The sequence below is a fragment of the Sus scrofa genome, chromosome 2 (genome assembly GCF_054392235.1).
Source record: "Sus scrofa isolate SSC_HxYL_T2T_F1_AM1 chromosome 2, Sscrofa_HxYL_maternal_Yorkshire_Landrace_v2.0, whole genome shotgun sequence".
Classification (NCBI taxonomy): domain Eukaryota; kingdom Metazoa; phylum Chordata; class Mammalia; order Artiodactyla; family Suidae; genus Sus; species Sus scrofa.
Window position 1 is genome coordinate 85,149,060 of NC_139384.1, and position 27,843 is coordinate 85,176,902.

Consider the following 27,843-nt stretch of genomic DNA (forward strand, 5'->3'; position numbering starts at 1 on the left):
GCTTAGGGGTGGGGGGGTGTGGGGAAGAAGAAAAGCAAAAAGAACGGCGGGCACAGGCGGTCTGGAGAACCAGGCGTGGCCTCCGGGGGACGAGGGTGCTGGGCGGGGGGCCAGGCACCCAGCTGCAGGTCCCTGGAGGGGTCTGGGGCAGCTGTGGAAGCCCCTGTGGTCGCTGGATCCCCCAGGCCAGGAGCCCCCCGGGGGGGCTGGGCGGGTAGCTGAAGCCCAGTCCTGTTGGAAGACGAGAGTGAGGCTCCCGGGGGAGGGGGTGCTGGGCAGGCCTCATACCCGTCGGAAAACCCAAGAGCAAGAAGAGGGGGAAGGAACCGCCCCAAATGGAGAAGCTGGGGCAGGTCCCTGGCGCCCCTCGGAAGTGGCTGCCCCCTGCCCTGCTGAGGGGGCTGGCGACGGCGGACATCCGTGGACATCTGCGCTGTTCCGTAGGGAAGTTAACCTGAATTGGAGTTACCGAGGTAGCTGGCTAGAAAACTGAGACCCCCCCCCACGCCACACGGTGCCGCACTCTGGGGCCCCTGCCTTCTGCAGGGGGTCCTGGCCACACGCCGGGTCTTCAAAATACCAAGTTATTGCACTTTCAAAAAATACAACACATCTGTGGCTAAACCCTCCCCAGCACCTCCCACCACCCGCCCCCCCCCGCCGCCCGCCCCCCCTCCCTGCCCCCCCCACTCCATGGCTTCTTGGCTAAAACGCTCCCTGCTCCAGGCTCTCAGGAGAAGACACGTTCGCAGAGAGAGAGAAAGCAAAGGAACAGACAAATGTCAAGAGTCGTGGCTGTAGCTGGGGAGAGGGCCGCACGCCCGTCAGTCTTCCCCACGCCCCCACTGCCCGGTCCCTCGCACCAGCTGGAATGGTCGTCCGGAGGCTCGGGGTCCTGGGACCACCCGCCCTTCCCAGGTCGGCTCTGGCTCCGACTTCCACTTCAGGGCTCCGACGCCGGCTGGGGAAGCAGCTATGTGGGTGGCTTGCTTTGTTTTTTAAGTTTGAGTTTTGTTTCTTTTTTCTTTTTTTTTTTTTTTTGTACTTTTTTTTTGTCATTTTACTTTTTTTTAATCCTCCAATAGGAGAGTCCAGAGGTACAGGTGCCAGGAGCCAGGGAAAGGGGTGGAAAACCAAAATGAACAACAATAAAAAGAAAGAAAAAAAAATCACTCCTCCCTCTGTGCCCAAGGCCCGCCTGCGCCCCTCCGCGTGGTGAGCACCAGGAAAGTCGAGTGTCCCGCTGGCAGCGAGCGGTCAGCAGGCCGACACCAGGCCCTTCTGGAAGGGGCAACGGCGCTTGGGCCGGGGGCCCTCCTCGTCCTCGTCCTCCTCATCTTCCTCTTCCTCCTCCTCTTCCTCTGAGGAAGATGAGCTGTCCAGCGTGAGGTCCACCACGTCAGCCCCCGGCTTCCCGTTCTCCACACCTCCTGGCGCACCGCCCCCACCGCCTGCGCCCCCGAGTGCGCCACCACCCCCGCCGTTGACGTTGGGGGTAGAAAGGAGCCCATTGGCGTCCGAGGTGCCTGTGGGAGACAGGGACAGAAGCTCAGGATGGCCACTGACCCACAGAGCAGGGAAGTCAAGGCTGGCGAGGGGCAGAGGCAGCCTTGTAGGGAAGCACATCTCAGAGGACAAGATGAGGTGGCCTGATACTGCCAGGCCACGGTGCTCTGCACGGGCCGGCACCCAGCAGGTGCTCACTAACCGCCTTGGCTGCCCAGCTCCAAGGGATCAACTCCATAAGGGTGGTTGTGTTTTAAGTAAAAGGCCACATGGCAGCATACACGTCAAACTCAGAAATCACCACTGCCTGGCAGGAACAGGGACTCGGGCAAAGCCCGGCTGAGGCCTCACCAAGCACAAGGATGGGGCACTGCGGGCTGCAGCTGCGCTCCTTCTCGGCACGGATTGGGCACCACGAGCCATCCACCAGGTACTCGATCTCATCGGCATCCTCGCACTCGCTCAGGATCTTGGAGAGGAGCCTGGGGGGTGGGAGGAATGGGTGCTGACTCCTGCTCCCCTGGAATGGGGCGGGGTGCTCTCTGAACCACTTCCTGCTCTGCAAAAGCGGCTGCAGGACAGCATGGCCAGGCCTGGTGACCCTGAGGTTTGGGGGGAAGGGGTGGGCACATGTACTGCGCCCTCCAGGAGGGCCTGCAGTTAACCACTTGCGGCAAGGTGACAGCTGGTGATAGCTGGCCACGGGCAGAGAACGGGGCCCCACCCACCAGCTGCTTGAGAACATGGGACCTGGGGGGGGCCACAGGTGGTTCCTGTCCACCTGGCCCCCCTAACGGAGGGGTCCCCATCTTCCCATCCTCACTCTGTGCTGCCCCTCTTTTTACAGAGGAAGAAATGAGGCTCAGAGAGGAGATACATGCTGCTCAAAGCCCCCAAGAAGCTCTGGGTTCACTTGGCAGCAGAGCGGGCCCACATGGTGCCTCTATGGCCAGCAGCACCCCCAGAAGGTGCCCATGGCGAGCCACAGTCCTGGGCACTGTTCCTGAGGTACAGCCAGCAAGCCCAGTTTTATAGTTGGGGACACTGAGGCTCACAGAGGGGGAGTGAGTCCCCTGAGGCCACAAGGCCAGGTGGCAGCAGGTTGGGGTTTTGGTCCTCACCCCTGCCATGGGCCTTGGTCTCTCCACTTGCAGGATGAGGCAGGCACAGCGCCCACCATCTCCCGTAGCTGTGGGGATCTGAGCAGGGGCCGAGTGCCCACACCAGGCCAGGTACAGGGAACCCACCAGAGCCCCCAGCCCTTGTTCAACATTAACACTGCACCAGCCCCCAAGGGATTTCAACCACCTCAGTCATGATCACACAGAAGGGAGGTCTTGCCCTGGATACCCTCTGTAGCTGATGGAGCCCTTCCCAGCACCACCGCCTCAGGGGTCACCATGGTGTGAAACACAGCTCTGGAGTTCCTGTTGTGGCTCAGCGGTAATGAATCCGACTAGTATCCATGAGGAGCACTGCTGTGAGCTGTGGTGTAGGTCGAAGAATTGGTGCGAATCTGGAGTGGCTGTGGCTGTGGGCGTAGGCCAGCAGCTACAGCTCTGATTCAACCCCTAGCCTAGGAACCTCCATATGCCATGAGTGTGGCCCTAAAAAAGAGCCCCCCCCAAAAAAAAACACCCCAGAAACACAGCTCTGCCATGCACTTTACACCTGGAAAACTCCTACTCAGCCTCCAAAGCCCTACTCTATGGCACCTCTTCTCCTCAAGGCAGAGCACAAGCAACAGGAATGTTTAGGTCTGGCTTGGTCCTCATCCCACATGCCCAGGTGGGAATTCCCTAAAAGCAGGGTCTGGGATAGAGTCCTTTTGGGAACCCCTAAATCACCCAGCTAGGGCCAGAAACAAAGTGGCAGAGCCTCGAGGAATAAATGCATGAATCGAGGACCCTTCCTCTAGAAAACCTCCCAGGTTACATCAAGGCCCCATGGGCTGCTGGAATTGCAATCTGTGTTGGACGCAGCTACACTGCCCAGCCCCAGCCCTGCTGTCCCTAGAGCTGTCACAGTTACCATCATCCTGACTTGAGTGACCTGCTCAGGCCTTGGGGAGGGTTGGGGGGTGGGCAGGCGCCAGGCTGCACAGCTGCCAGGCCGGGAACAGAGCTTCCATTCAGGCCCAGCCCTTGTGCCTGGCCCCAGGGGCCTCTTCCCTCACCCTGAGGCTGGACAGCGTGGGGGTGGTAGCTCAGCCCGTCTTGGGAGGGGACCCAGGCTCAGGGCTAGCCAGATTGGGGTTCAAGTCCTAGCCAGGCCACCTGTAAGCTGGGGGACCCTGGGGTGGAGGCTGCCCCTTCTGAGCCTCAGTCTGCTCATCTGTAAGGTGGGGATGATCAAGGTCTACCTCCCTGGACAGCTGGAAGGGAGGGCGTGCAAGACCTCGAGCGCAGTGACCAGACGGAGACGAGTACCTGACCATGGGGGCAATTCACACATGGCCACTGCAGGTCAGGGCCACTCCCTTCCCCAGAGCACACACCCCAGCCATATCTCGGCTGTCACATGTGGGCAGGGTCCGTGCAATGCTGCCCCATGGCCGCTCACGGCTGAGCTGCCCAGTTCCCTCCCTGAGCTGCAGCTCTGCGGACAGAAGTGGGTGTGGCTGGCAACTGGCAGGAGCTGGTCAGTCAGGTAGGTGCTGGACTCGGTTTCTGGAAACTTAAGACCTGAGTAAAGTTTCCCTTTTGAGGAGAATGGCCTTCTTCTCCTTGTCCCGCTGTGGTGTGGGGTGGGCCTGCTGGTAAGGCTTGAGGGACGGCCTGGCCACACACTAGCACCACCCAGGAAAGGGACCAACAGAAGGCGTGGCCAGTTTTGGGGAGATGAGTGTGCCCTTCACCTTTCTATGTGGAGGATGTGACCAAGCCTGTGCTAAACTCCCTTCAGGAACCAGTTCCCCAAATCGTGTAGCAGCCTGGGACAGGTTCTTGGGTCCCTTTTTTACGTGGGGAAGAAACAGACTCCAAGAACACAAGGTCACATAAGAGTAACAGTGGACATCCTGGGCCCAGAGCCCCACTTCTGAACCCTAAGCTACACTGTTGTCACACATAGAGGAAAGACCCTGCTGGCTGACATCGGCCTCCCTCTGCAACCTGGGGCTTACAGAGCTGCCATGGGGCACCACTGGGTAGCCTGGAGGTCCCAGCGGGTGGAGCCACAGAAGACTCAGAAGCTGCCTGACCCCGCTTCTCCTTCCAGAGGCCCAGAGAGGCGAGGGGTTGAACCTGGCACAGCCCAGCGGGCAGCAGCTGGCCCCCTTCCCCATGCACCCCAGTGACTCACCCATCAATGATGAGTTGGTCATAGGGGGCCGGCTTGTCACACACCGGGCACATCCAAGTGGGCTTTTTCTCGTTCATCTGGAGGTAGAAGACAGCATCGAAGCACTGCAGGTGCGCACAAGTCTCTGCACGGCAGGGCACGGACAGCCGCATCTTCACCAGCTGCGGGGGCAGGAAGCGAGGAGTGTGAGTGGCTGCCCCCAGGTAAGCAGCAGGGAGGGAGGGACCCACACACCCTGACTCACCGGGCAGATGAGGGAGACCCGCACGCCTGTGGTGGCGATCTCGCTGTCGGGATCCAGGCGCAGTTTCTCTTTGACTGTGGGAGAGGGGAGGCCAGTGTCAGCAGTGACTGGACAGAGGCACCTGCAGGCCTGGGGCTGAGGGGTGGGTTTTCCCCAGCACCCAGAGATGCTCAGGAGGGCAGCAGGGAGCACCCTCAACACCCCTGTTTCAGGGAGACAACAGTCCACACAGTGAACACCCCATATCAACCTCCCAGGATGATGAGACCCAAGTTTTAGCTCTAGGGCCTGGGACTATGAGGAGCTTCTTTCTATGTTAAAAAACCATGGCAAGCGGCCACTTTTTTTTTTGTTTGGCTGCACCCTTGGCATGCGCAAGTTCCCTAGGCAGGGATGGAACCCACGCCACAGCAGTGACCCAAGCCGCTGCATTGACAATGCCAGATCCTTAACCTGCTCAGCCACCAGGGAACTCCACAGCCCCACCCTCCTCTTTTTTTTTTTTGCTTTTTTAGGGCCGCACCTGAGGCATATAGAGGTTCCCAGGCTAGGGGTCTAATCAGAGTTACAGCTGCCGGCCATGGCCCCAACCACAGCCACAGCCACAGCCACACCAGATCTGAGCCCAATCTGCGACCTACACCACAGCTCACAGCAATGCTAGATCCTTAACCCACTGGGCGAGGCAAGGGATCGAACTCGCAACCTCATGGTTACTAGGCAGATTCGTTCCCACGACGGGAACTCCCAACAGTCACTTATTTTTGACAACAATCTTGGTGCACGACAAGGGGGCAGGCCCCTTAACAATCCTGCCCTGTTGGGGATTTTTAGGAGCCATGGGACTTTTGGGAAAGATCTGGGCAGCAAAGAGCTGCCACAGGCCACCTGCTATTGACTGTAAATTCTGATGAAAAGCACAAGGGCAGCCCACACCACTCCAAGGGCTGGGAAGCCCCAGGGCAGGAGCACCTACCATGGACCCTTGGGGCAGGAGTGAGCCCACAAGCAAGGCTCCCTTGCAGGATCAGAGTCTGCTTCTCCAACAGGTGAGAAGAAAGCAGGTGCCCACCACAGGGCTGCCCAACTATGAGTACATAAGGCTGAAAAAGGCTGGAAAGAAACTGGCCCACTACAGCCCTGGGGACCAACCTGCAGGGGGCGCAGGGAGGCTGGCGGAGAAACCTGAGCAGGGCATGCTCTTAAGCTCCATTCCCAGATAGTTCAGAATGGAACCAACCTTGGGCCCTGCAGAGTGGCGGTCACTCTGCTTAAGGGCTGGAACTACCCCTCAGTCCACGATACCTGCCTCCCCTCTCTGGCTAACAAGCACTAATTAACGGTACCTCCAGAGGCCTCAGCCCCTCAAAAAGACTCAGGGCAGCTGAGAACGGATGCAGTATGCACCATGTTTCAAAGCAAAGCCTCATTCCACCCCTCAGAGAGGGAGGGCATGTACAGCGGGAAGGGTTTAGGTGGGACAAAGAATAGGACTTCCCGGCTGCAACTAGAGGGGAACCCAGAAGCGAAGATGCCCAGCCAGAGGCTGGCTGTGGGAAGGAAGCTGAGGGTTTGCTTCAGAGAGGAAGCTCTGCCCACACCAGCAAGGCCCGGCTGTCCCGGGCACCTCTACATACGCAGCTGCGGCCCCCTGCACCGCCGCAGGCCTTGGCACCTGGCTGCTCACTGAGCAGTTAAGCCAGGCCTCCATGTGCCTGTCCCCACCCTGTGGCTCACTGGTGCCCAGCTAAGCCTTGCCCAGCCCTGCACCAATCCCTGCACCTGCCAACTGGCACTGCAGCCAACCAGGCTGTTGCCGGAAGCCTGCCTCCTCTGATCATGTTGCCCATTGTCCCCACAGGGAAAACAGGCAGGTGGGGGAGGGGTTGAAGAAACAAGAAAGGTGGCAGGACGGGGTGCTAGGCTGAGCCCTGGGGTCACAGAGCCCTAACTTTGCCATGCTGTGCCTTAGTGTCCCCACTGGTCAAACTGAGACATAGCCAGGCCCCACTGCCCAGAGCTGCTGTGAGGATGGAGTCAGAAGCTATTCCACAAGGGCCTTCAGGCAACCAGAGAGGGAATTCTGTGTGCTGGGCAGCCTCCAGGGCAGGACACAAGGAGGTTCTATCTGACTATGGAACTGGTGGTTTTGATTTTCTCTTTATGCTCTTTGCATCCCCATCCCTTTTTTTTGGTTGATAAAAATATAAGAAGGAGGACTTCTCTTCTCTGGTGGTCTAGTGGGTTAAAGATCCAGCATTGTCACTGCAGTGCCACAAGTTCAATCCCTGGCCTAGGAACTTACGCAAACCACAGTTAAAAAAGAACAAAAGTACAAAAAAGGAAAAAACTAATGGTTTCAGCATTCCTGGTTAGACCTCAGTCATGGTGAGTACCCCTAACTGTGAACCTATTCTCTGCCCCGTCCCCAATTCCTGGCCCCCACCCACCCTGTCCCTGCACAGCAGCCAGAAGCACCTGAGTGGAACACTGATTGCCCGGGGTCTTCCCTGCCTGCAAGCTCTCCAAGGCTTCTTGCACCATAGACCCCAGTGGCCCCCACCCCTGGCTCTCTGTGTCCCACTCCCTGGGCTCACTGGGGTCTGTCAGCATGCCTAGTTCATCCCTGCCACAGGGCCTTTGCACTGACGGACAGCAACCCTCCTCCAGAGACCTTCCAGAGGTCCCTAACCCCCAGGGTGATGGTTGGACCCTGGGAGGTCCACATCCTCCCACAGGCCACAGCTCCTGAGGACCAGGCCTATGACTCACGCCCAAAAAAGGTGGTGGTAGGCAGTGACGGAGCCATGGCCACCCCCAGGGACCTCGGGAAGCCCCACCCACCAACACAGAAGGCCCTGGGGCTCACCCAGCGCCTTGCACAGCTCCGGGTGCTTGACCCCGATGGTCTTCAACCTCTGCAGCAGCTCGGAGGAAGTCAGTTGCCGCACCAAGTACAAGGCCACAGAGTAACTCTGGGGGCAGGGAGGGGAGGGGAGTCAGGGCTGAGCCTGGAGACAGGGTGGGCAGAGGAAGGGAAGGGGGAAGTCAGGGCCCACTCACCTTGCCGTAGTTCCCCCAAGTGACAGTGATGCGGTTGGTGGCCGAGGACAGGTACATGAGGTGGGTGAGGTTGATGGGGCGGCACGGCCTCTTGGGCTCCACTCCAGGCTTATTTGAGGGGTAGTAGCCCTGGAAGCAGACAGGCCGGCTGAGACCACCACATGGTACTTGCTCTGTGTCCCCCCCTCCACTCCGCACTCTCTGCCTGAACCCCCGCAGCAGATCCAGAGCTGCCCGCTCACCGGGACAGAGCAGTAGCTGTGGTTGACCTTCACGGCGATGTTGGGTGGGTACTGGTCTTCCTGAGGGCTGCTGGTGTCTGAATAGCAGATTCTGCAAGGACAATGGGGACCATAGGTCCATGGGCACCTTGCAGGGGGGGAAGGGCTCCCTGGGAGGGGAGGGGAGGACAGATGGGGGCCAGGGTGGAGGCAACAGGGCCCCTCTCTGGCCCTGAGGCAGATCTTAATGTTGGACTGTATGTGCATGTGTATGGGGGTGGTCTCGGGGATCCTGTGTCTGGCCTGAGTGGGGCCGGATGCTGGTGCACCCATGGGCAAGGCCAGAAAGGAGGGAGGAGCAGGAGGGTCTGAGAGGGGCCGTCAGGAGGGAGTGAGACAGGATGTGGCAGGGCTTCGGCCACCCAGGGGAGAAGAGCGGGAAGTGGGCCAAGGTCATGTCACCCCATACCCTCCCTCCCCCAGGGTCAGGGAACACCTGGGCCTACTTACCTTAGGACGACCTGCACGGCCTTGACCCCGGGCTGTAGTTCTCTGTGCTCGGGGAGGAGAGGAGGGGTCAGTGACGGGGAGCGCACCCAGCAGCCACCCTGACCTTTCTACAAGGACCAACCAAGTGGACTAACTTGCTACCTCCCATGGCAACCAAAGGCCAAGGGGGTACTGCCTAAAATATTTTCTCCTGCCGTTTACTCACTGGTGACTTGGGCAAATGACCTCCTTTCTTTGGAAAATACGGTCAGGTGTGGATAGTAAGAGGGCTGGGGGTGTGGCCTACCCCAGCAGTGACAGCCTCAGAGAGCAGAGGTGGAGCCCCAAACCAGCCCACCTCAGGGCTGTGGGTCAAAGGTGCTGAGAGCACGTGTGCCCTGAGCAGGGGATAGGGACCTCCCTTTCCCACCATGCCAGGTCCAGGGTCTGCCAGGAGCCTGGCGGATGGCTCTCCTAGTCCGCAACAGCAGCGGGCAGGGAGCAGGCACGGCGCACCTGGAGTTCCGGATCAGCTCCACCTGTCTGGGCGTCAAGGCAAAGATGCACGGGCTCTCTTGAAGCTTCTCGTTATTCTGTGGAACTGGAGACAAGTTCAGGGTCAGGGTCACAGTGGTCCCTGATGAGGGTGCCACAGTCATTCCTACAGGCCTGTCCCTCTTCAGACTGGGAAGCAGGAAATGGGAGGCTGAGCCCCACCCAGGTGGTCAGGGGACTGGGATGGAGGTAAGTGGGACAAACTCGGGGGCTGCCAGGGATGGGAGCCCAAGAAGGGGCCACTTACTGCAGCCTACAGTCAGGGAACACTCACATCCCCGTCCATGTCCTCCACTGAGGGCCACTCTTGGAGCAACAGGCTTCTCAGCCCTCTGGGGTTCAGGCAGCTACTTGAGAGGACTGAGAACTGAGGACTCGGTGCAGGGAGAAGAGCCTTGCTGGGTTGGCAGGATGCAGAATGACAGGCCGAGTGCTCTCGGGCCAGCCACCTTCTCCAGATCTGTGAGACACCAGCGACAACTTTGTCCCCAGGTCACAGGGCTGTTCTGGGCAAATGGTGAGCGCCTGTCCAACTGTGCAGCACTCAGCCCAGGCCCTGCACATAATGAGTTCTCAGTGGCCCCTGCACAGCACTGCCAGAGGGGATGGGGACAAACTGAACAAGGTCCCACCTGAGGCACTCACAGGCTGGTCAAGGAGATAAGGAAGGAACCAGTGGTGAACTTCCAAGTACACAGAATAAGAGCCACAGAGCAGCCTGGCCTGGCTCACAGCAGGAAGCCTGAGGAGGGCAGCGGGAAGAGCGTACACAAAGCCTTGATCACTGTCACAAAGCACTGGGTGCAGAAGCTGGGGCAAAGTTTGCCAGGGGACAGAGACCTTGGTGCTGAAGAGTTGGCTCTTCACTCTCAGTCATAACTGCACTGAGAACCCCAGGCACAATTAGAAAGCACCCTGAACTGAATGAGAAAGTATAGGAGTTCCCATATGGCTCAGTGGTTAATGAATTCGACTAGGAACCATGAGGTTGTGGGTTCAATCGCTGGCCTTGCTCAGTGGGTTAAGGATCCGGCATTGCCGTGAGCTGTGGTGTAGGCTGCAGATGTGAATCGGATCCCACGTTGCTGTGGCTCTGGTGTAGGCCGGTGGCTACAGCTCCAATTCGACCCCTAGGCTAGGAACCTCCGTATGCTGCAGGAGCAGCCCAAGAAATGGCAAAAAGACAAAAAGACAAAAAAAAAAAAAAAAAAAAGAAAGAAAGAAAAAAAAAGAAAGAAAGAAAATACAATACTCCAAAACTTGTGGGAGGCAGCTAAAGCTGTTGTGAGAGGGAAAGTTATACCTTTAAATGCTTCTATTAAAAAAGAATGATGGGGAATTCCTGCTGTGACGCAATGGGTTAAGAAAATGACTGTAAAGGCCTAAGTCACTGTGGAGTCTCAAATTCAATCCCTGGCTTGTCCCAGTGAAGCTGTGGCTCAGATTCAATCCCTGGCCCGGGAACATCCATGTACAGCAGGTGCAACCATTTAAAAAAGAAAAAAAAAAAGGAGTTCCCTGGTGGTTCAGTACATTAAGTACCCAGCATTATCATTGTTGTGGCTTGGGTCACTGCTGTAGTGCAGATTTGATCTCCGGCCTGGGAACTTGTGCATGTCATGGTAGCAGCCAAAAAAAAAAAAAAAGAAAGGATTTCCCTGGTGGCCTAGAGGGTTGAGGATCTGGCATTGCCACCGTCCCCCCACCCACCAAAAAAGGAATGAGGAATTCTCTTACGGCACAGGTTAAGGATCTGGCATTGTAACTACAGTGGCTTGGGTCTCTGCTGTGGCACAGGTTGAATCCCTGGCCCTATGTTGCAGGCATGGCCAAAAAAAAAGAAGAAATGAAAAGGGTTTAATATGAATGACACATGCTCCTCCATGAGAAGCTAGAAAAAGAAGAGCAAAGTAAAAGCCAAAGGCATTAGAAAAAAGGAAATTAGAGATAAAGATGGAAATCGATGAAATACAAAGCCAACAAAGCCAGTTCTTTGATAAATAACTAGCTAGACTAAACAATAAGATCATGTGAACACAAACTAACAGAAACACTGGAGTTTCTGTTGCAGCTCAGCGGTAACGAGCCTGACTAGCATCCATAAGGACGTGGGTTCGATCCCTGACTTCACTCAGTGGGTTAAGGATCCAGCATTACCATGAGCTGAGATGTAGGTCTCAGCCATGGCTGGGATCCTGCGTTGCTGTGGCTGTGGTGCAGGCTGGCAGCTGCAGCTCCGATTCAACCCCTAGCCTGGGAACCTCCATATACCACAGGTGCGGTCTTAAGGAGACAAAAATAAAATAAAAAGAAATGAAACATGAACAGTACAGATCATACAGCCTTTTGGTTCAACAGGGGGCTATAAAGAGCAAATTCCTGACAATAAATTCGACAATTTATATGAAATGAGCAAATTCTCCCAAAGACGCAAATCACCAAAACTGGCAACATAAGATATAGAAAGTTTGAAAAACTTTTTTAAGTTAAAAACAACAACAACAACAACAAAAACCCTGAATTCAGGCGTTCCTATTGCATCTTAGTGGGTTAAGAACCCAACATAGTGTCTGTGACGATTCGGTTTGATCCCTGGCCTTGCTCAGCGGGTTAAGGATCCAGTGTTGCTGCAAGCTGCAGTGTATGTTGCAGATGTGGCTCAGATCCAGCATTGCTTTGCAGGTCTGATTCGACCCGTGGCCTGGGAACTTCCATATGCCACAGGTTTGGCCATAAAAAGAAGAAGAAAAAATCCTTAACAAAACACCAGCAAAGTTCCTGTTGTGGCTCAGCAGAAACGAACCTTACTAGTATCCATGAGGACACAGGTCTGATCCCTGGCCTCACTCAGGGGGTTAAGAATCTGGCGTTGCCATGAGCTGGGGTGTATGTGGCAGACTTTGCTCAGATCTGGCATTGCTATGGCTGTGGCAAAGGCCACCAGCTATAGCTCCAATTTGACCCCTAGCCTGGGAACCTCCATATGCCGTGGGTGTGGCCCTAAAGAGAAAAAATATGTGTGTGTGTGTGTGTGTGTGTGTGTGTATCCACATACATGCATACAGCCAGGGCCCCCAAGTATTGGCCCAGGAATTCAAGATTGGTTTAAAACCTCTACACATCCACTTACAGTGGCTAAAATAAGACCAAGGATTCCAAGTGTTGGTGAGGATGCACCACAACTCTCTTGGGGGAGGGGTAGATGGGTGGGTAGGGGGCTATAATGTGATGCAGTCATTTTGGAAAACCGCTGGACAATTACTAATAAAGTTAAACATATACCTACCCTGCAACCAGTAATCCACTGTTAGGTGCTTCCCAAATAAATGGAAATATGTCTACAAAAAGACCTGTGCAAGGACACCTGGCTAATTTACTCCTAGTAGCCCTAAATGGGAAACAACCCAAGTGCCCAGCAACGGAAGAACAAGTGCATAAGTTGTGGTACATTCATACAATAAAATAACTCACAGTCTATGCACCAACATGGATGAATCTGAAAGCTGTAACGCTGAGCCAAAGAAAGCAGATGCGAAGTAGTACACGCTGCATGTGGATTATGTCACGTTCTGAACAGGCAAAACTAATCTATGGTGATAGAACTCAAAACAGTGGTTGCCTCTGGGGGTCTGGGGGAGGCAAGGACTGCCTGGGAAGGGGCCTGAGGGAACTTAATAGTGACAGAAATGTTCCACATTTGATGGCATTGGGGTTACTCGGGTACGTTCATTTGCTAAAACTCAAATCACACACTAAATGTCTATGGATTTCACTGTATGTAAACTATACCTCAATGTTTAAAAATTTAAAACTGCACTGAGAAGTGTTGATCAAAAAAAAAAAAAAAGAAGTGTTGATCATTCTGTAACAAATAATAATGTCAAAATCATTATTCTAAATATGAGACACTAATATCAGGGTTGTAAGTCTATCGTATTTCAATTTGAAAATAAATTTGGAGTTTTCCTATGGTGTAGCAGCTTAAAGATCTGGCGCTGTCACTGCAGTGGCTTGAGTCCCTGTTGTGGCACGGGTTTGACCTCTCACCTGGGAACTTCCGCATGCCATGGGTGCAGCCAAAATAAATAAATAGGAGTTCCCTCTGTGGCACAATGGGATCAGTGGTGTCTTGGGAGCGCTGGGATGCAGGTTCAATCCCTGGGCTGGCACAATGGGTTGAGGATCCAGGGTTGCTACAGCTGCAGCTTGGGCCGCAACTACAGCTTGAATCTGATCCCTGGCTTGGGAACTCCATATGCCAAGGGGCAACCAAAAAAGAAAAAAAAGAGGGGGGAATCAAAATAAATAAATACATCAAACAATTTTAAAAAACTGAAAGGAGTTCCTTGGTGGTCTAGTGGTTAGGACTGGGCACTTTCACTGCTGCAACCCAGGTTCAATCCCTGCTCTGGGAACTGAGATCCCATGTTAAGCCACTGCATGCCACAGCCAAAAAAATAAATAAATAAATTTGACGAAGCCAAAACCCCTCACAAAAATCCAAAAATATCAAAAGCCACTCTACTGATAAATCATCTGTTTGAAAGATTGGAAGTGATTGAAAAGTTTGATAGAAATTGATGAGGCTGTGGCTGGTAGGAGTGAAAACCTCTAGGGAGGGTAAGCTGGCACAATGTGCCAAAACAACAAACACCTCAGGAAGCGGCAACTGCAGACACGGGAAGACCAAGGCCCACAGCCAGACATGACTCGGGATGGTTTTTATCAGCAAAATAATGTTAACAACCTAAATACACACACACATGGTCTACTTTGGGGCGCCACACAAAGGAACAGGATGAAGGAATACTATGCTACAGTGAACACAGGCAGTCAGGAATCAAGCAGCTCTTTGTGCTCCAGTAAAGACTAATCCCCAAGATGGTTTTAAGTGAGAAGAGCAAGTGCAGAGCGGCGTGCACAGCATATCACAGTATACTTGCGTAACCAAAACTGAGGGAGGCAGGGGTCTGTGCAAGAGCCGCCTCTCGGGGACGGCGCTTGAGAACTGGCCACAACCACAGCCTTGGAGCTGGGGGAGGTAAGGCCTCTGCTTTAAGACTGCAAACCCCTTAGAACAGTGGGAAGCAGACTGTCCCTATAAAGGGCTAGAGTATAAATACTTTCAGCTTTGCAAGACACACAGTTTCTGCCTCCATATCCTCACTTTGTAACATGAAAGCCACTAGGGAGGGCATGGCAGGGGGCCAGTAGGGAGCAGGGGGCCATGAGGCCGGCCCAGCTGGTCCCATTTCCGCTTCAGAATCTTCTGACTTTCAAAGCACCACAAGGAGCAGGCTGTTTAAAGGCAAAGATAACTGTAAACCAACTGTTAATGGGAAAAAATAAAAGCAAAGGTAATTTCAATTTACAAGCAGATCAGGGGAGTTCCCGTTGTGGCACAGTGGTTAACGAATCCGACTAGGAACCATGAGGTTGCGGGTTCGGTCCCTGCCCTTGCTCAGTGGGTTAACGATCCGGTGTTGCCGTGAGCTGTGGTGTAGGCTGCAGACGTGGCTCGGATCCCGTGTTGCTGTGGCTCTGGCGTAGGCCGGTGGCTGAAGCTCCGATTCGACCCCTAGCCTGGGAACCTCCATATGCCGCGGGAGCGGCCCAATAAATAGCAAAAAGACAAAAAAAAGGCAGATCAGGCACAGAAGCCAGATACCCTACCCTCATCCTCGGGTTCATACCCCATTCCCACCCAAGTCTGGGTACCCTCCAAGGGGTGGCTGCTGAAACTGCTATGCTGCTAACTCAGGTTCCTGCTGGTGGAGGTGTCCAGGTTGGGGCCCTAGAGAAGGGCCGCCTAATTGGAGGGCTAGGGTTCCTGTAGGCTACCTGCAGCTGTGCCCAGACCTGCCCAAAGAGCCTGGGGCAGTGATTCATGGGGGGAGGGGACCTCATCACACCTGAGCTGGCCTGCAAAGGTGGGAGGAGTCAAAAACATTTCCTCACCCCTCGGAGTCTTCTGGGAGGCAGGGGAGGGGGTGCCAGGGAACTCTGAAAACAGAAACTAAGAGAAAGGTCGCTGAAGGACTGGTCCCACGCCTGGAAGGACTCCTACTTTTAGGTGAGGTCACGGCAGGGGCAGAGGATGACCTCCCAATCCACTTTTCTGGGGTTTTTTTTGTGTCTGTCTTTTTAGGGCTGTACCCTCAGCATACGGAAGTTCCCAGGCTAAGGTCAAATCGGAGTTGTAGCTGCCGGCCTAGCCACAGGCACAGCCACGTGAGATCTGAGCTGTGTCTGCGACCTACACCACAGCTCACAGCAACCTACTGAGCAAGGCCAGGGATTAAACCTTCGTCCACATGGATGCTAGTCAGATTCATTTCCACTGAGCCCCGACGGGAACTCCCCAATCCGCGTTTTTGCTGTGCCAACAGCCCAGGGTAACTGACAGCTCCCTCAGGAAGCCAAATGGCTGGTGGAAGGCGAGCTGCTGCCATAGCTGGGACACAGTGCATGCTGCACTATCAGAAGGGGGCAGGGGTCCTCCAAACCCGGGCCTTTGCCATGCCATCCACCGCCTGTGGCAGGCCAACCCTTCCAGCTGTTCAGGACCAAGATGTGGGAGTTGGCCCCCATCCCCCACTATAGGCTCTCTCGGCCCAGCCTGCTGCACCAATTTCCAAATGTGCCCAGAGTGATCCCTTCCCAACCAGTACTCCCCTGGCAGCATGCAGAACCCCTGCTGGTCTCCTGGCTCCCCCAGTTCAGGGCCTAGGGGACGATCTGTCTCCAACCCTGGTGGCCCTGATTCCACAGCAGCCACCCTGGCCACCTCTTCATGCTCCCCACCTGCCAGGAACATCCCATCTCAGGGTCCTTTGCACTTGCCAGCCGTCCCCTCTTCCAGAACATTCCTCCTCTATAGAGCCCTGGTGTCTTTTAAGTCTGTGCAAATGTCACTGGAATGAAAGCCTTCCCTGAATGCCTTTCCTTTTTTTTTTCTTTTTTAGGGCCACACCCATGGCACATGGAAGTTCCCAGGCTAGAGGTCAAATTGGAGCTGTAGCCGCAGGCCTACGCCAGAGCCACAGCAACTCAGGATCTGAGCCACATCTGCGACCTACACCACAGCCCACAGCAATGCCAGATCCCTGACCCACCAAACGAGGTCAGGGATCAAACGCACATCCTCATGGATACTAGTTGGATTTGTTTCTGTTGAGCCACAACAGGAACTCCCCTGAGTGCCTTTGTTTAAAAACTGTAACCTCCATCCCAACCTACCAACAATTCTGGCACTCCCCACCTCCTTCCTTGCTCCTTTTTCTCCAAAAACTTCACCTCCTAAGAATTACAATTTTCCCATATCCAGGACTAAAGAGAAAACCCCTGCTCCAGGGTCCTCAGGAAAGCTGGAAGTTGAGGAGGAGCAATCAAACCACAGAGGTGGGGACTCAGCCCCCAGGCTCAACATGAGACCCCAACAGAGGGTCTGGGACACACATCTCCAAGAGGCTGCCAGACAGCTTCGCAAACCACCAACAGCGAAGGATATTTAATGACCTCAGCAGGTGCTCATGATATTCTGGGGGAGAATGACAAACTAGCAGTCAGGACACACCACACTTCCTAGGATAGGTGGCACATGAAAAGAGAAGCACCTGACAGAGGCCTGCCCTGAAGAGAAAAGGACAGCAGCTGAGCTTCTTTGCTGTTAACCTGTGTTTTTCTATGATGAACATATACTTTCACAAGTTTAAATAAAATGGAAAGGAGTTTTTAAGAATGTAATCAATGGGACTGGTCTCCCTCACACTGGCCTGAAGCCCCTCAGCTGGCAGCCCACTGCCCCTGAGCCCTCAAGGCCTCTCCTCCAGGCCAAGGCCCCTCCCCAGCCATGATGGTGGGGACCTCCTGGAGGAGGTGCCCCCTCACCAAGAGCAGGGAGTAAATGAGCACCACAAGCCCCAGCTAGGGGCTCTGGGTTCAAACCCCAGCTCTGGAGTTCCCGTTGTGGCTCAGTGGAAAAGAATGTGACTCATATCCATGAGGATGCAGGTTAGATTCCTGGCCTTATTCAGTGGATTAAGGATCTGGCATTGCCATGAGCTGTGGTGTAGATCACTGACACGGCTCAGATCCCACGTTGCTGTGGGCTGTGGCGTAGGTCAGTGGCCATAGCTCTGATTCAACCCCTAGCCTGGGAACCTCCATATGCTGAGGGTGTGGCCCTAAAAAGACAAAAAAAAACAAAAACAAAAACAAAAACAAATCCCAGCTCCTCCATTCACAGAGCAAGGAACCAGGACTTCCTGCTGGTGGGGTTATGGGAGGAACAAGCACTGAAGGACAGGCTTGAGAATTCTAGGTTAAAGTTGTGTTCACTCTCTCCATTGTTCATGCTACCCCCACCACGCTCCGTCCTAGGGTGTAATGGGGAACAAATCAGTCCTAGGCATTAGAGGAGAGGGTACTGAGGAAGGCCAAGGAGAAGGTGAGCTTTAGATGAGGCGCTGGGGCAGGAAAGGCCATGTGAGTGTCTGGGTAAGAGTGTGACAGAAAGAACAGCACAGGCAAAGGCCCTGGGGCAGGTTCAGGGCTGGAGTGCTGGAGGAGATTGGGGTGAAGTGAGCAAGAGGGTTGAAGTGAGAGCAGAGAGGGAACAGGACAGAAAAATCAGATCAGGAGAGTGTTTTGAGCAGAGGAGGAACTGACCTGCTTCCTTGGGCTGCTGGGAGGAAGCATGCAGAAGAAACCAGGGAGAAGGCTGGGCATGTAAAAACTAGGGGCAGGCAGAAAGTTAAGAGGTGAGGGGAACACAAGAGATGGAGGTCCAGCAGGATCTGCTACAGAGCTGGCAGAGCCCTGACCACCATCATGGATGGAGGGATGCCCCAGCCAGCCCAGTGGATCAGACCACCCATCCCTGGAGGTGGGATATGGGGGAAGAGATGGACCTGAGGATGCCAAGAAGGCCCTTGGGCCTGGTGTGGACCACAACAGGCTGAGGGGTGGCAGGCAGGCCACTCTGCCTCTTTGTGCCTCAGGGATATTACCCACCTCAAAAAGGACACAAGAAAACAAGTCCTGAAAAGCTTAAGCAGTCAGGACAGCCCAGTCGGTCCCCACCATTCCCAGTGGCCCACCCATCTTGTGTTTTCTGGCCCCTGCTGCCCATATCCAGGCTGCACTCCCACTCCTAGCCTAAGCCACACCATGCTCTGGTCACAATGGCTTCCACTCACCAACTCTCTGCCTGGAACACAACCCTGCCCCTCTTTGTCTAGCTTAATTGCTATTTATCCCTCACTCTGGATAGGAATGCCACCTCCTCCAGGAAACCTTCCTGACTGCCACCGCCCCAATGTGCAATAAGGGGTGCTCAGTACTGACAGGCCCCCTGGGAACCCTGTGCTCCCTGATCAGAGCATTCCTTACCCCGTCACTCTTCTGTCACCTCTAGGGGAGCTTCCTGGCACAACATGCCAGGCCGGCGACCCCACTACCTTGCTTGTTAGTTGGGCAACACCAGCCAAAGGGCTCAGAGCCTGAATGAGGGACATATGCAGGCCCTACATGACAGGGCAGGCACTAGACCAGCAGTTCTCAACCACTGTGAGTGATGACCACTTCCCAGGCACGTGGAGAGCCAGGGGCAGTTCACTCACTGTGCTGGGCCACGTGAGTGGTCCCTCCCCACAAGGCGCTGCCCACAGAACGCTGAGTACCACAAAGAGCAGTGCTGAACCAGATCGCATTTCCCTCCTCTCCCCAGTGTGCCCTGATGGGGAGGTCAGGGCTCCCCAGGCAGACTCTGGTGGCTGACACCCCAAGTGTCCAGGCTTGGGGGGCCCTCAGGCCATAAGATGCCCAGTGAGCCCCAAGCAGCAGTGTCATGCCCCCCATCTCTCCTGTGGTTGGGCAGCACAGGCTTCCTTCCACCTCTGCCCCCGTGGGCCTGGCTGCCAGCCACCTCCAGACTAGGGAGGGGAAGATGGCTGGGCTCCCCGTCCTAAGAGGAGGCCCGCAGTCCAGAACCTCCTTGTGGTTCAGAATGGGTGCTTGCCCACAGGGGAGCAAGGCACCTGGAGCCCCTCCCTAAGGGTGCTGTGTGACCTTAGGCCAGTCTCTTGACCTTTCTGGGTGCCAACCCCCACCCCACCCCACCCCCCGGAGTGGATCATCTGTCTCCTAAGGTCCTTGCAGCTCTGGGTCTGTGGCTCTGTTATTCCCCTCCCCTCCCCCAACCCGAACATTCCTCTCCTCGTGATTTATGTCTCCTGTCCGCCTGGCGCAGTCTCCATCCCAGAGCCGGCTGGCGGCTCTTCCGGGGAAACAGGACCAGACTGGGCCTCATTTGGGTCGGCAGGTCAGGACCAGAGGTGAGGGGGAAGGAGAAGCAGGCTGTGCTAGAGCCTCCTGAAGTGGTTCTTGGGCAATGCCAGCACTGCAGAATTCACTGTGGGGATGCACCCAGGGTGAGGGGTGGGTGGGCAGAATTGCTGGTTCTCGAACAGAGGGGACCAGACTGCTTCAAGGCTGGCATCTGTGCTGGCTGAGGCCTCTCCCTAGGAAACCGGGCAGCCCCCGGGAGTCCCTGAGGAAACAGGATCATGGGAAAAGGGTACACCCCAGGATAGGGGCAGGGGAGTGGGTGGGAGCAAAGGCAGGGTGGGGTCGGCCTCTTTGTTCTGAGCTGCCAGCAGAGCAATTCCTGGTGTAGACAGGGGAGCAGACTCTCCCGGAGATCAGGTGACCAGGGTCCCCGGGGGCTCAGGGCAAAGTGATGCATTGTGGGGCGGGAATGACTGCATGTTCACTGAGCAGGAAGGAAGCCCATGGTCCAGGTGGGGGAGGGAGTTCAAAGTCATCTCGAGCCCCGGCCCCCACTCATGATCAAGCTAGCTCTGCAGCTTCCCAGTAAAAACCCAGCTTCCCTGTTACAAACATCATACTAGAGTCTTTAAGAGTCTGGATCGTCAGTTCAACCTCAGAACCAGTCAGCCAGCCAGTCCTGAGGTCCTAAAGCCTGGTGGGGGCGGGTGGTGGGTGGGTCCTGGCATCTACATAGAGGTTGTGGGGAGCAGAGACAGGGAATGTCGTCCTGGAGAAACTCAGGAAGGGGCCTTGGGTCCCCAGTGCTGCCACTTCACCCCCATGATAGGTAGTGGCAGGTTAACCTGCCCCCCATCTGGGGGCAGGTGGGAAATACCTTCTCACGCCAGAGAGAAGGCAGTAGAGGGCCAGCAGTGCCTTCCTCCACCTCCCGCAGCCTTTCCTGGAACCACAGCCCCTCTGGCCCGCCCTCACCAAGTCTAAGGGTTGTAGGCAGGGGGCAAGAGGTAGCAGCCACCCTTCCCCTCACCTACGGCACGATGGAGGGGGCCAGCCAGCATGTGGCTGGAACTAAAGCCTGTGTGCAGAGGGGGGCCCCCTGGCCTAGCGAGGCAGGCCGCTGGGTCAGCAGGGTGGGAGGGATTGAGCCGCACAGCTGGGGACATGTTGGGCAGGGGGGTGAAGGGGCTGTGACCTCTGCCACAGCACACAGGGCCCAACTCATGACCAGGGCCCACCATTATTATGTGGACCCCACAGCACCAGCACAGGCTGAGGACACCCTGAAGCCCCAAACAAGGGGTGCCAGAAGGGAAACTCCACAAGGGTGGGGGCTCTGACTGCTCCCTGCTGCATCCCCAGAGCGGATGCCCACTCAACCAGCACGGAGATACATGCTGTATGAATGACTGGGTGGAGGAATGGGGGGAGGGGTCTCCAAGAACACTCAGGGACCTGCTAAAACCTGAGGAGTGACAAGAGTCCCATCGCATTCTGCTCACCTTCTGGAGCCTAGGAGACCCAGAAAGCTGGGGCCGGTCAGCCTCCCAGGCCGGAATTCACAGCACCTGAGGCTAGGTCCAGGCTGACACCCACCCCCAGCCCTGTCATCAAGGCTGTCCAGGAGGGACCAAGGCCTACCTACATGACACTCAGTCAACCTGAGCGACAAAGAGACGAGCAAGAGATTCCTTGGCATCATCTCCTCCAGCCTTGGCTATACCCTGTCCCTTGGGGGCACACCTAGCCAAGCCCTGACCTGCCCATGTTGACAGGCCTGAATCCACTGACCAAAGTCACTCCTGCAAGCTACCTACTAGGAAGCAGCTTTCTGTGGAGGAAGGAGAGAAAGTCAGATCAAGCATCCAGCCTCACAGTGTACCACAGGGTATCAGAGTTGGTCTCCGTGACTAGTGGAATGTGGTAGAAGCAGAAGGATGCCGTTTCCAAGCTGAGGTTATGAGGGAGATCTAGGCTCCCAGCAGGTTTGAGCACTCCCATGTGCTCGTGCGTACACACACTTTCGCCCTCTCCCACCACTGCCCCATCAGCTCCCTCCCCTCCCCACCTCTGAGTCTGAGCCACCATGCCACCATGCAGGGGGACTCTCAAGTACAAGCAGGCCGCAGAGGCCCATGTGGCGAGAACTGGAATCTCCACCTGACGGCCAGCAACCGCATGAGAAAGTGGCCCTGCCCCCAGCCCCCACCGAGCCTTCTGACAAAGCAGCCCCTGACCATACCACCTTGACTGTAACTCCCTGGGCACCCCCGAGCCAGAACAGCTAGGCTCTTCCCGAGTTCTGACCTTCAGAAACAGACCTAATAGGTGTTAGCTGTTTCAAGCCACTGGGATTTGGGGTAACCTGCCCATGTGATAATAGGTCCCTAGTTCAAGGACCCAAAGGTAGTCCCTGTGCTTCCTGGGAGGGGTAATCCCCTCACAGCCTCTTGGCCCTTCCCACTCCCCAGAAAACGCTCCGGGTTGGCCACGTGGCTGGCCTCTGGTGCTGGGAGAACTCAAAAGGTGGGCCTCCCCCAGGGACAGCAGGGACTCACCCAGCTCTGTGGGCTTTAGCAATTCATCCAACATGTTAAAGAAGGGCAGCTTCACCAGGCGCACTTCCGGCTTGAGGGTCTTGGCAGGTAAGCGTCCGAGTCCGTTTAAGTACTTCCCGTAGAGCACGGGGTAGTCAATGTTGGGGCCCGTGAGGGGAGTCCTGGGCACCGAGCTGGCCCGGTCATAGGCTGAGTGCATGGCCAGGGGGTCCAGGGGCCGGTGGGGCTGGGGTGTGGGTTCTGAGCTCTTCTTGGCGTAGCGCGTCTCGTAGAGCTCCTTGATCTTCTTGAATAGCTCAGGGCTACAGTCAAACTGAACCAGCTGGAGGGCCCGGGTGACAAGTTCGTGTTTGAGTCCGCTCTTACTCCGGCCGACAAAACCCAGGAGCATCTGAAGATCGGAGACTCGGAAACTCATCACCATGTTCTGAGAAGAGCAACCACAGACAAAAAGGCTCAGAGAGAGATGCTGCCAGGGTGAGGGGCCGCCTGGGCCTTGAGTGGAGGGACGGTGAAGTGAGACCCTGCCAGCGGCTGGCCAGCCCAGCCCCCCAAGGAGGAGGCAGCAGTTTTGGTACCCGTCCCACTGGCCCATGCCTGGTCCCACTTCCATGCCCGTGCTCAATCTGCCAGTTCACCCTTCCCTGTGACGCCCCCTCCCAGCCCAGCCCTGCTCCCTTCCACCTCCTCCAACCTTCCTCAGCATCGCCAACGCAGCAAAAGCTCCTCCAACTGCTCCCCCCACAAACTACTTCTATTTTAGGTCCTCTTTCTTTTCTCATCTTCAAGCGTAAAAGCATCTCCAGGGCAGGACCTGGGAATCTTGGTTCCCTGTAAACAGACTTAACTACTCTCCAGCCAAGAACACCGATGGCCTCTCTGACCCTCAGTCTCTTCATCAGGGAGGACAACAGGCCCACCTCACTGGGATGTGGAAAGGACCAGATGAGGTGACTCACGCAAAGCAGAGTGGGTGCTCAACCAACATCAGCCAAAAAACATGTTTTCCCTTTGCTCTGGAGGACGGCTGCCACCACTTCCTTAGGCACAACTCACCTGAAGGGGACTGAGCGGGCTGTGTGATTATAAACTTGACTCTGATCCTTCAAACACTCCTACCAGGTTGGAGTGAGCCCCAATTAGGAACAAGATCCAAACTCATCTCTGAAGCTAGGGGTGGCTCCTCCCCACTAGGCTGCTCCAGCACCGACAGAGAGCTGAGCACTGTCGAGGCCATCAAAGCGTCTGCGGGGCTCACCAGCATGCCTCCTCCCCAGTACCGTGGATGCCAGGGCTGGATCATTCTCTGGGATGGGGCCGTCCCTGGCAAGGTGGGGTGTGAAGCAGGATCCCTGGCTCCACCCACTCGATGCCAGGAGTACCCGAAACCCCAGTCCCACAGACATCACCAAGTGTCCCCTGGGGGCAAAATCAGGCTGACAGAGGCACCAGGATCCAGCAGCCATAGATGCTGTTAATTGGGCTGAGGCAGGTGATGACCTCGCAGGGCCCCTCCAATGAAGTCAAACCAAACACAAGAGTGCAGTGAAACTAACTGGTGGTAGCTTGCCCTCAGTGACACTCTGGGCTCCCCAATATGCTACTAAAGCAACATATCCTGGAGAGACAGGCCAGCAGGGTTTGGGGGCCACCCATGCTGAGCCCTGAAGCTGGCCTGTGATGAGTGAAATGTAATGGGGAAAAGAAACTTCTAGGGGGAAGGGAAAAATAAAAAGTACAATCGACAACAGTGGATGTGGAAAGCTGACATGCCTGGGGCAGCATAGCACCCCAAAAAAACAATAAATCACTTAAACTCAACTAAAAAAAGTCTGCCAGTCAGAGGTAGGCGGTTCACCTGCCAGGCTCTTCATGTAGTGGCCTCAAAGCCAGAAGGCTGCTGCTTTCCGGCAGCTTAAGAGTCAGCCATGGAATCTGATGATGGCCCTGGGGCTCAGGAGCCCTGGGTTTAAGTTCAGACTCTCCCCTAGGTTCCCAGGTGACCCTGGCCTGTTGCCAAGCTTCACAGCACTTCAGTCAAGGTGGGAACTGACTAACATCCCTTCCAGATGTACAGCACTAGGCTTCTGCTGGTAGCAGAGGGGTGTGCTGGGCTCAAAATGACACAAACAAACCTACAGGGTTGCCTGGCCAGCAAAGCCTTGAGGGGGACACTTTTCCTGCTGTAGGATCTTCTTTCTACTCCTGCACTGCAGACACTGAGTGTCCGCCAATGGCAAGCATAAGGGCCTTCACGGTCACTATGCTCACAAGGACTCATGCCCACTATACAGGTCAGAAAACTGAAGTTCCAAGAGGGAAGCAACTGACCCAAGGCTTTCCTGAGTGTGGACAGCAGGGCTGGCATTTGGACTTGAGACCATCAGGTTCCTTGAGCTGCTTACTTCCACTCACACCCAGCTGCCTGGGGGCCCCTCATCCCCAGCACACCCCCTCACAGGGCCCTAAGCAGCCTGCTGGAGAGTCTGAACACTCTGAAAACAAAGAGGCTTTACCACCCTCGGCCTGACTTCCCACCTTGAGGAGAGAAGAAAAGATTGCAGACAAGATGTTTCTTCTGGAAGAGGCCCAAAGCACTCAAGGGGAGAGGCGATGTCATGTGGAAGCTGACCACTGGCCATGGAGTCAAAGGCAGGTGGGCTTGGCCTTTTGGAGTCACCCCGCCCCTGGGAGCCCCTGCCCCCACCTACCCCGTCCACCAGGTTGGACATCCGGAGCCGCCTCCTGCTCCTGCATCCTGGGGCACACCCCTCAAACTGCCATATGTTCACAACTCGTATTTCTCAGCAGCTGCCACCACCCAGGAGCCTGCCCTTGACACTGGTGGGGGGGGGGGCGCACGAGCAGGGTGCAAACATTCAGGAAGAAGCCCCAAGCGCTTTGCAGAACACTTCCTGCTGTGGCTTCATACTGACCCTGCCCCTCGGATCTGTGTTTATAAACAGCGCCAGGCCCCAGCAGCTTCCAGAGCCTCAACTCTAGGCTCCTTTGGAGCTGCCTAGAGAAACAACAGCCTTGATAGAGTAGCTGTGCTCAACTTAGGGGCTCCTCTCTCCAGGAAATCAGAGCTCCGTGCAAACTACTACGCACCCTCCTCTCAGGGACTTTCTAGACCACCCCGTCTCAGGTTAAGAGTCTCAGATTTCCAAGTTTATCAACAAGCCCCCTTCACCCTCCCCTCGAACCAGCCCATTTTGCACTCCAAAAGACAAAATCTCTGGTTCTCACTACAAAAGGGTGAGAAAGCTCCTAAAAGAGGGAGATATTTCAATGAGACGTATAGTAAGCACTTCTTGGTGACAGCAAAGCACTGGAGGAAAAAGAAGTCTCCCTAGAATCAGAGCAAGCTATGCTGCAGTCGTGAGCCCCCCTGAATGGAGGCTCACATTTTAGAAAACTTGAAAAAGGGTCCTCTAAAAAAAAGACAAGAGACAAAAAAAATTATAAGGCGTTCCCGTCGTGGCGCAGGGGAAACAAATCCGACTAGGAACCATGAGGTTGTGGGTTTGATCCCTGGCCTTGCTCAGTGGGTTAAGGATCCGGTGTTGCCGTGAGCCATGGTGTAGGTTGCAGATGCGGCTCGGATCTGACGTTGCTGTGGCTCTGGCGTAGGCCGGCAGCAATAGCTCCAATTAGACCCCTAGCCTGAGAACCTCCATACGCTGTGGGTGCAGCTTTAAAAAAAAAGACAAAAGACAAGAAAAAGGGTCAACTTGATTTAATTGGGGTTGGGGGGGCAGCCACTGGAGGGTCAAGCAGAGTTCATCAGATCATATTTCAAGGCCCTGAATGGTATAAGAGTTCAGACCCCACTCTCTGGCTGGAGGATCGGCGGGAGCCCAGAGCCAAAACCCCACAGCAGAGGAGGTTAAATTTCAGGGCTCCAGGGGACTTCAGGTTGCAGGCTGCTGCCTTGGGCTTGCACATCTCTAGGGCAGGTACTCAATTTCTCAAAATTCCAGAGGAGCAGAAGCATGTGTTCTAGGTACAGGGGGAGGGAGCTCAGGGGTGAAGGGAGGGTAATACCCTATAATCACAGAACCTTGAGGGCTTCATTTCAGACCCCAGTGGGAAGGGAAGGGAGATGTAAGGAAAGGGAAAGAAAACATTTACAGGTCAAGACCCTGGGGAGGACAGACCAGAGGGGTGGGGGTGCCTCAGTTCTGCAAAGGTCCTGCCCTCTACATCCCTGAGACCTGTGGCCTTGAGTAAACTTCTTACAGAAGAAGTCTCGTGCAGTCAGGGGCAAGAGTTCTGGAGCCTCACCTCAGAGAGGCTACCTTGAAGAAAATACATCTCTGGAAAACTGATGCTTCCAGCTTAGTCCCAAGAGGGTTAAAAAGGACCCTAAGCTAAGAGAAGGGATGGTATCTATGGGATGTGGAACCTGGACCCCAAACAGGAATACAGCAGAGAAGCACTAGGAACTACCCTACAGAAAAAATCCTACCCTGCAGTCAATCAGAGACCTTCCAAGGACCAACACGAGAGACCAGAAGAAAGAGAGAGGGGCCTCAGATGCCAAAGCTGGGATGCAAAAGCAGGGGTTCTGGGGCTAGGTGGAAAGGGAGTGTGATCTGAGCAGTAGATCCACAATGAAGTAGAATACAGAGGAAACAGCCAAGGTTGGGAAATAAGAGTCTGATCCCGCAAGGGTGAGGACTAGAACCCCCAGAAGTAGTCCAAAAGGGCATAGATGCTGTCCTAAAGGGGAAGAGGGAGAAGGAAGGCAGAGCTCAGAACCGAAGACTGAGAGGAGAGAGATGGGAAGGTCTTGGACACAGGGGCCAGAGCTCCATCCCAGGGGGGCACACTCAGTTAACACCAAGCCCACTCCAGGGTGAGGAAGGTGTCGGGAGGGAGGCGGGGTTCTGGAACCAGAGCAGGAGCTGAACAGGGCCCCAAACACCAGTTTAGCGTACAGACCCCAAGAGACACACTATTTTTGAGGGACATTGAGGACCCCAGCTCATCACTCCGGACGGTGCAAGCGGTGGCAGAAGAGTCAGGGGACCCTTCTGAGCAAGGAGTAGCCAACCCCAGTCTAGTCGGCTAGTCGGCTGGGGCGAGGAGGCTAAGACCCTGACGGCAGCCATGGCGGGAGAGAAGACGCGCAGACAATCCCAAAGGCCAAAGAGCGCGGACCCCTGTTTGGGACGAGAAGACAAGCAGCTCAGCCCGTGAAGCTGTCCGTGGGGACTGTGCCTCAAGCTGGGAGGCGCGGCCCTGTGCCCGTGTTTAGGGAGATTTGTAGGTAACCTAACCGCTCGAGCTGGAGAAGGGGACCCCAAGCTCAAGCCCAGGGGCCGACCCCCCAGGGCGAAGAGTGGGGTGAGGTTTTCGGGGGCCCCGCCCCCGGCCTCCGCGCGCCCCGCCCGCACCCGGAGTCCGGGGACCAGGGGCGGGCGAGGAGGCCGGACGCCGAGGTGCGAGCGGGCTGTGTCTCAGGACCCCGAGCGGAAGGCGCAGACCTCGGCCTGCCGCCCGGTCCACGCACCCCCCACCCTCCCGGGCCGGCGCCGCGGCCGCTCACTCACTTTGGCCTCCACCAGCTCCGCCGCCATCTTGGCCACCAGCGTCCCCCGCGCCGGGA

The 27,843-nt window shown here is 55.7% G+C and overlaps 1 protein-coding gene across 2 annotated transcripts; it reads right to left on the reverse strand.

The window, feature by feature from the left end:
- Window positions 1-1,009: 1,009 nt before the first annotated feature.
- On the reverse strand, window positions 1,010-27,830 carry PIAS4 (protein inhibitor of activated STAT 4). 2 transcript variants are annotated; one of them, XM_003354007.5, is made up of 11 exons: window positions 27,788-27,830; window positions 22,230-22,656; window positions 9,343-9,427; window positions 8,848-8,889; window positions 8,359-8,449; window positions 8,117-8,245; window positions 7,923-8,028; window positions 5,054-5,127; window positions 4,810-4,970; window positions 1,858-1,988; window positions 1,010-1,526 (listed from the first exon to the last, which is right to left on the reverse strand). In XM_003354007.5, the coding sequence occupies exons 1-11, from the start codon at window positions 27,812-27,814 to the stop codon at window positions 1,258-1,260; spliced, it is 1,542 nt and encodes a 513-aa protein (XP_003354055.1). In that variant the 5' UTR covers window positions 27,815-27,830; the 3' UTR covers window positions 1,010-1,257. The 2 variants fall into 2 exon arrangements, with proteins under 2 accessions (XP_003354055.1, XP_084866364.1); XM_085010238.1 differs by lacking the exons at window positions 22,230-22,656; window positions 27,788-27,830 and adding an exon at window positions 9,656-12,864.
- Window positions 27,831-27,843: the final 13 nt, after the last annotated feature.

Coding starts and splice junctions, on each gene's coding strand:
- PIAS4 (XM_003354007.5), bottom strand. CDS start 27,814: ATGGCGGCGGAGCTGGTGGAGGCCAAA. Junction 8,450..8,847: donor GCCGTGCAGGTCGTCCTAAG/GTAAGTAGGCCC, acceptor TTGTCCTTGCAG/AATCTGCTATTCAGACACCA. Junction 4,971..5,053: donor GGGTCTCCCTCATCTGCCCG/GTGAGTCAGGGT, acceptor CTGCCCCCGCAG/CTGGTGAAGATGCGGCTGTC.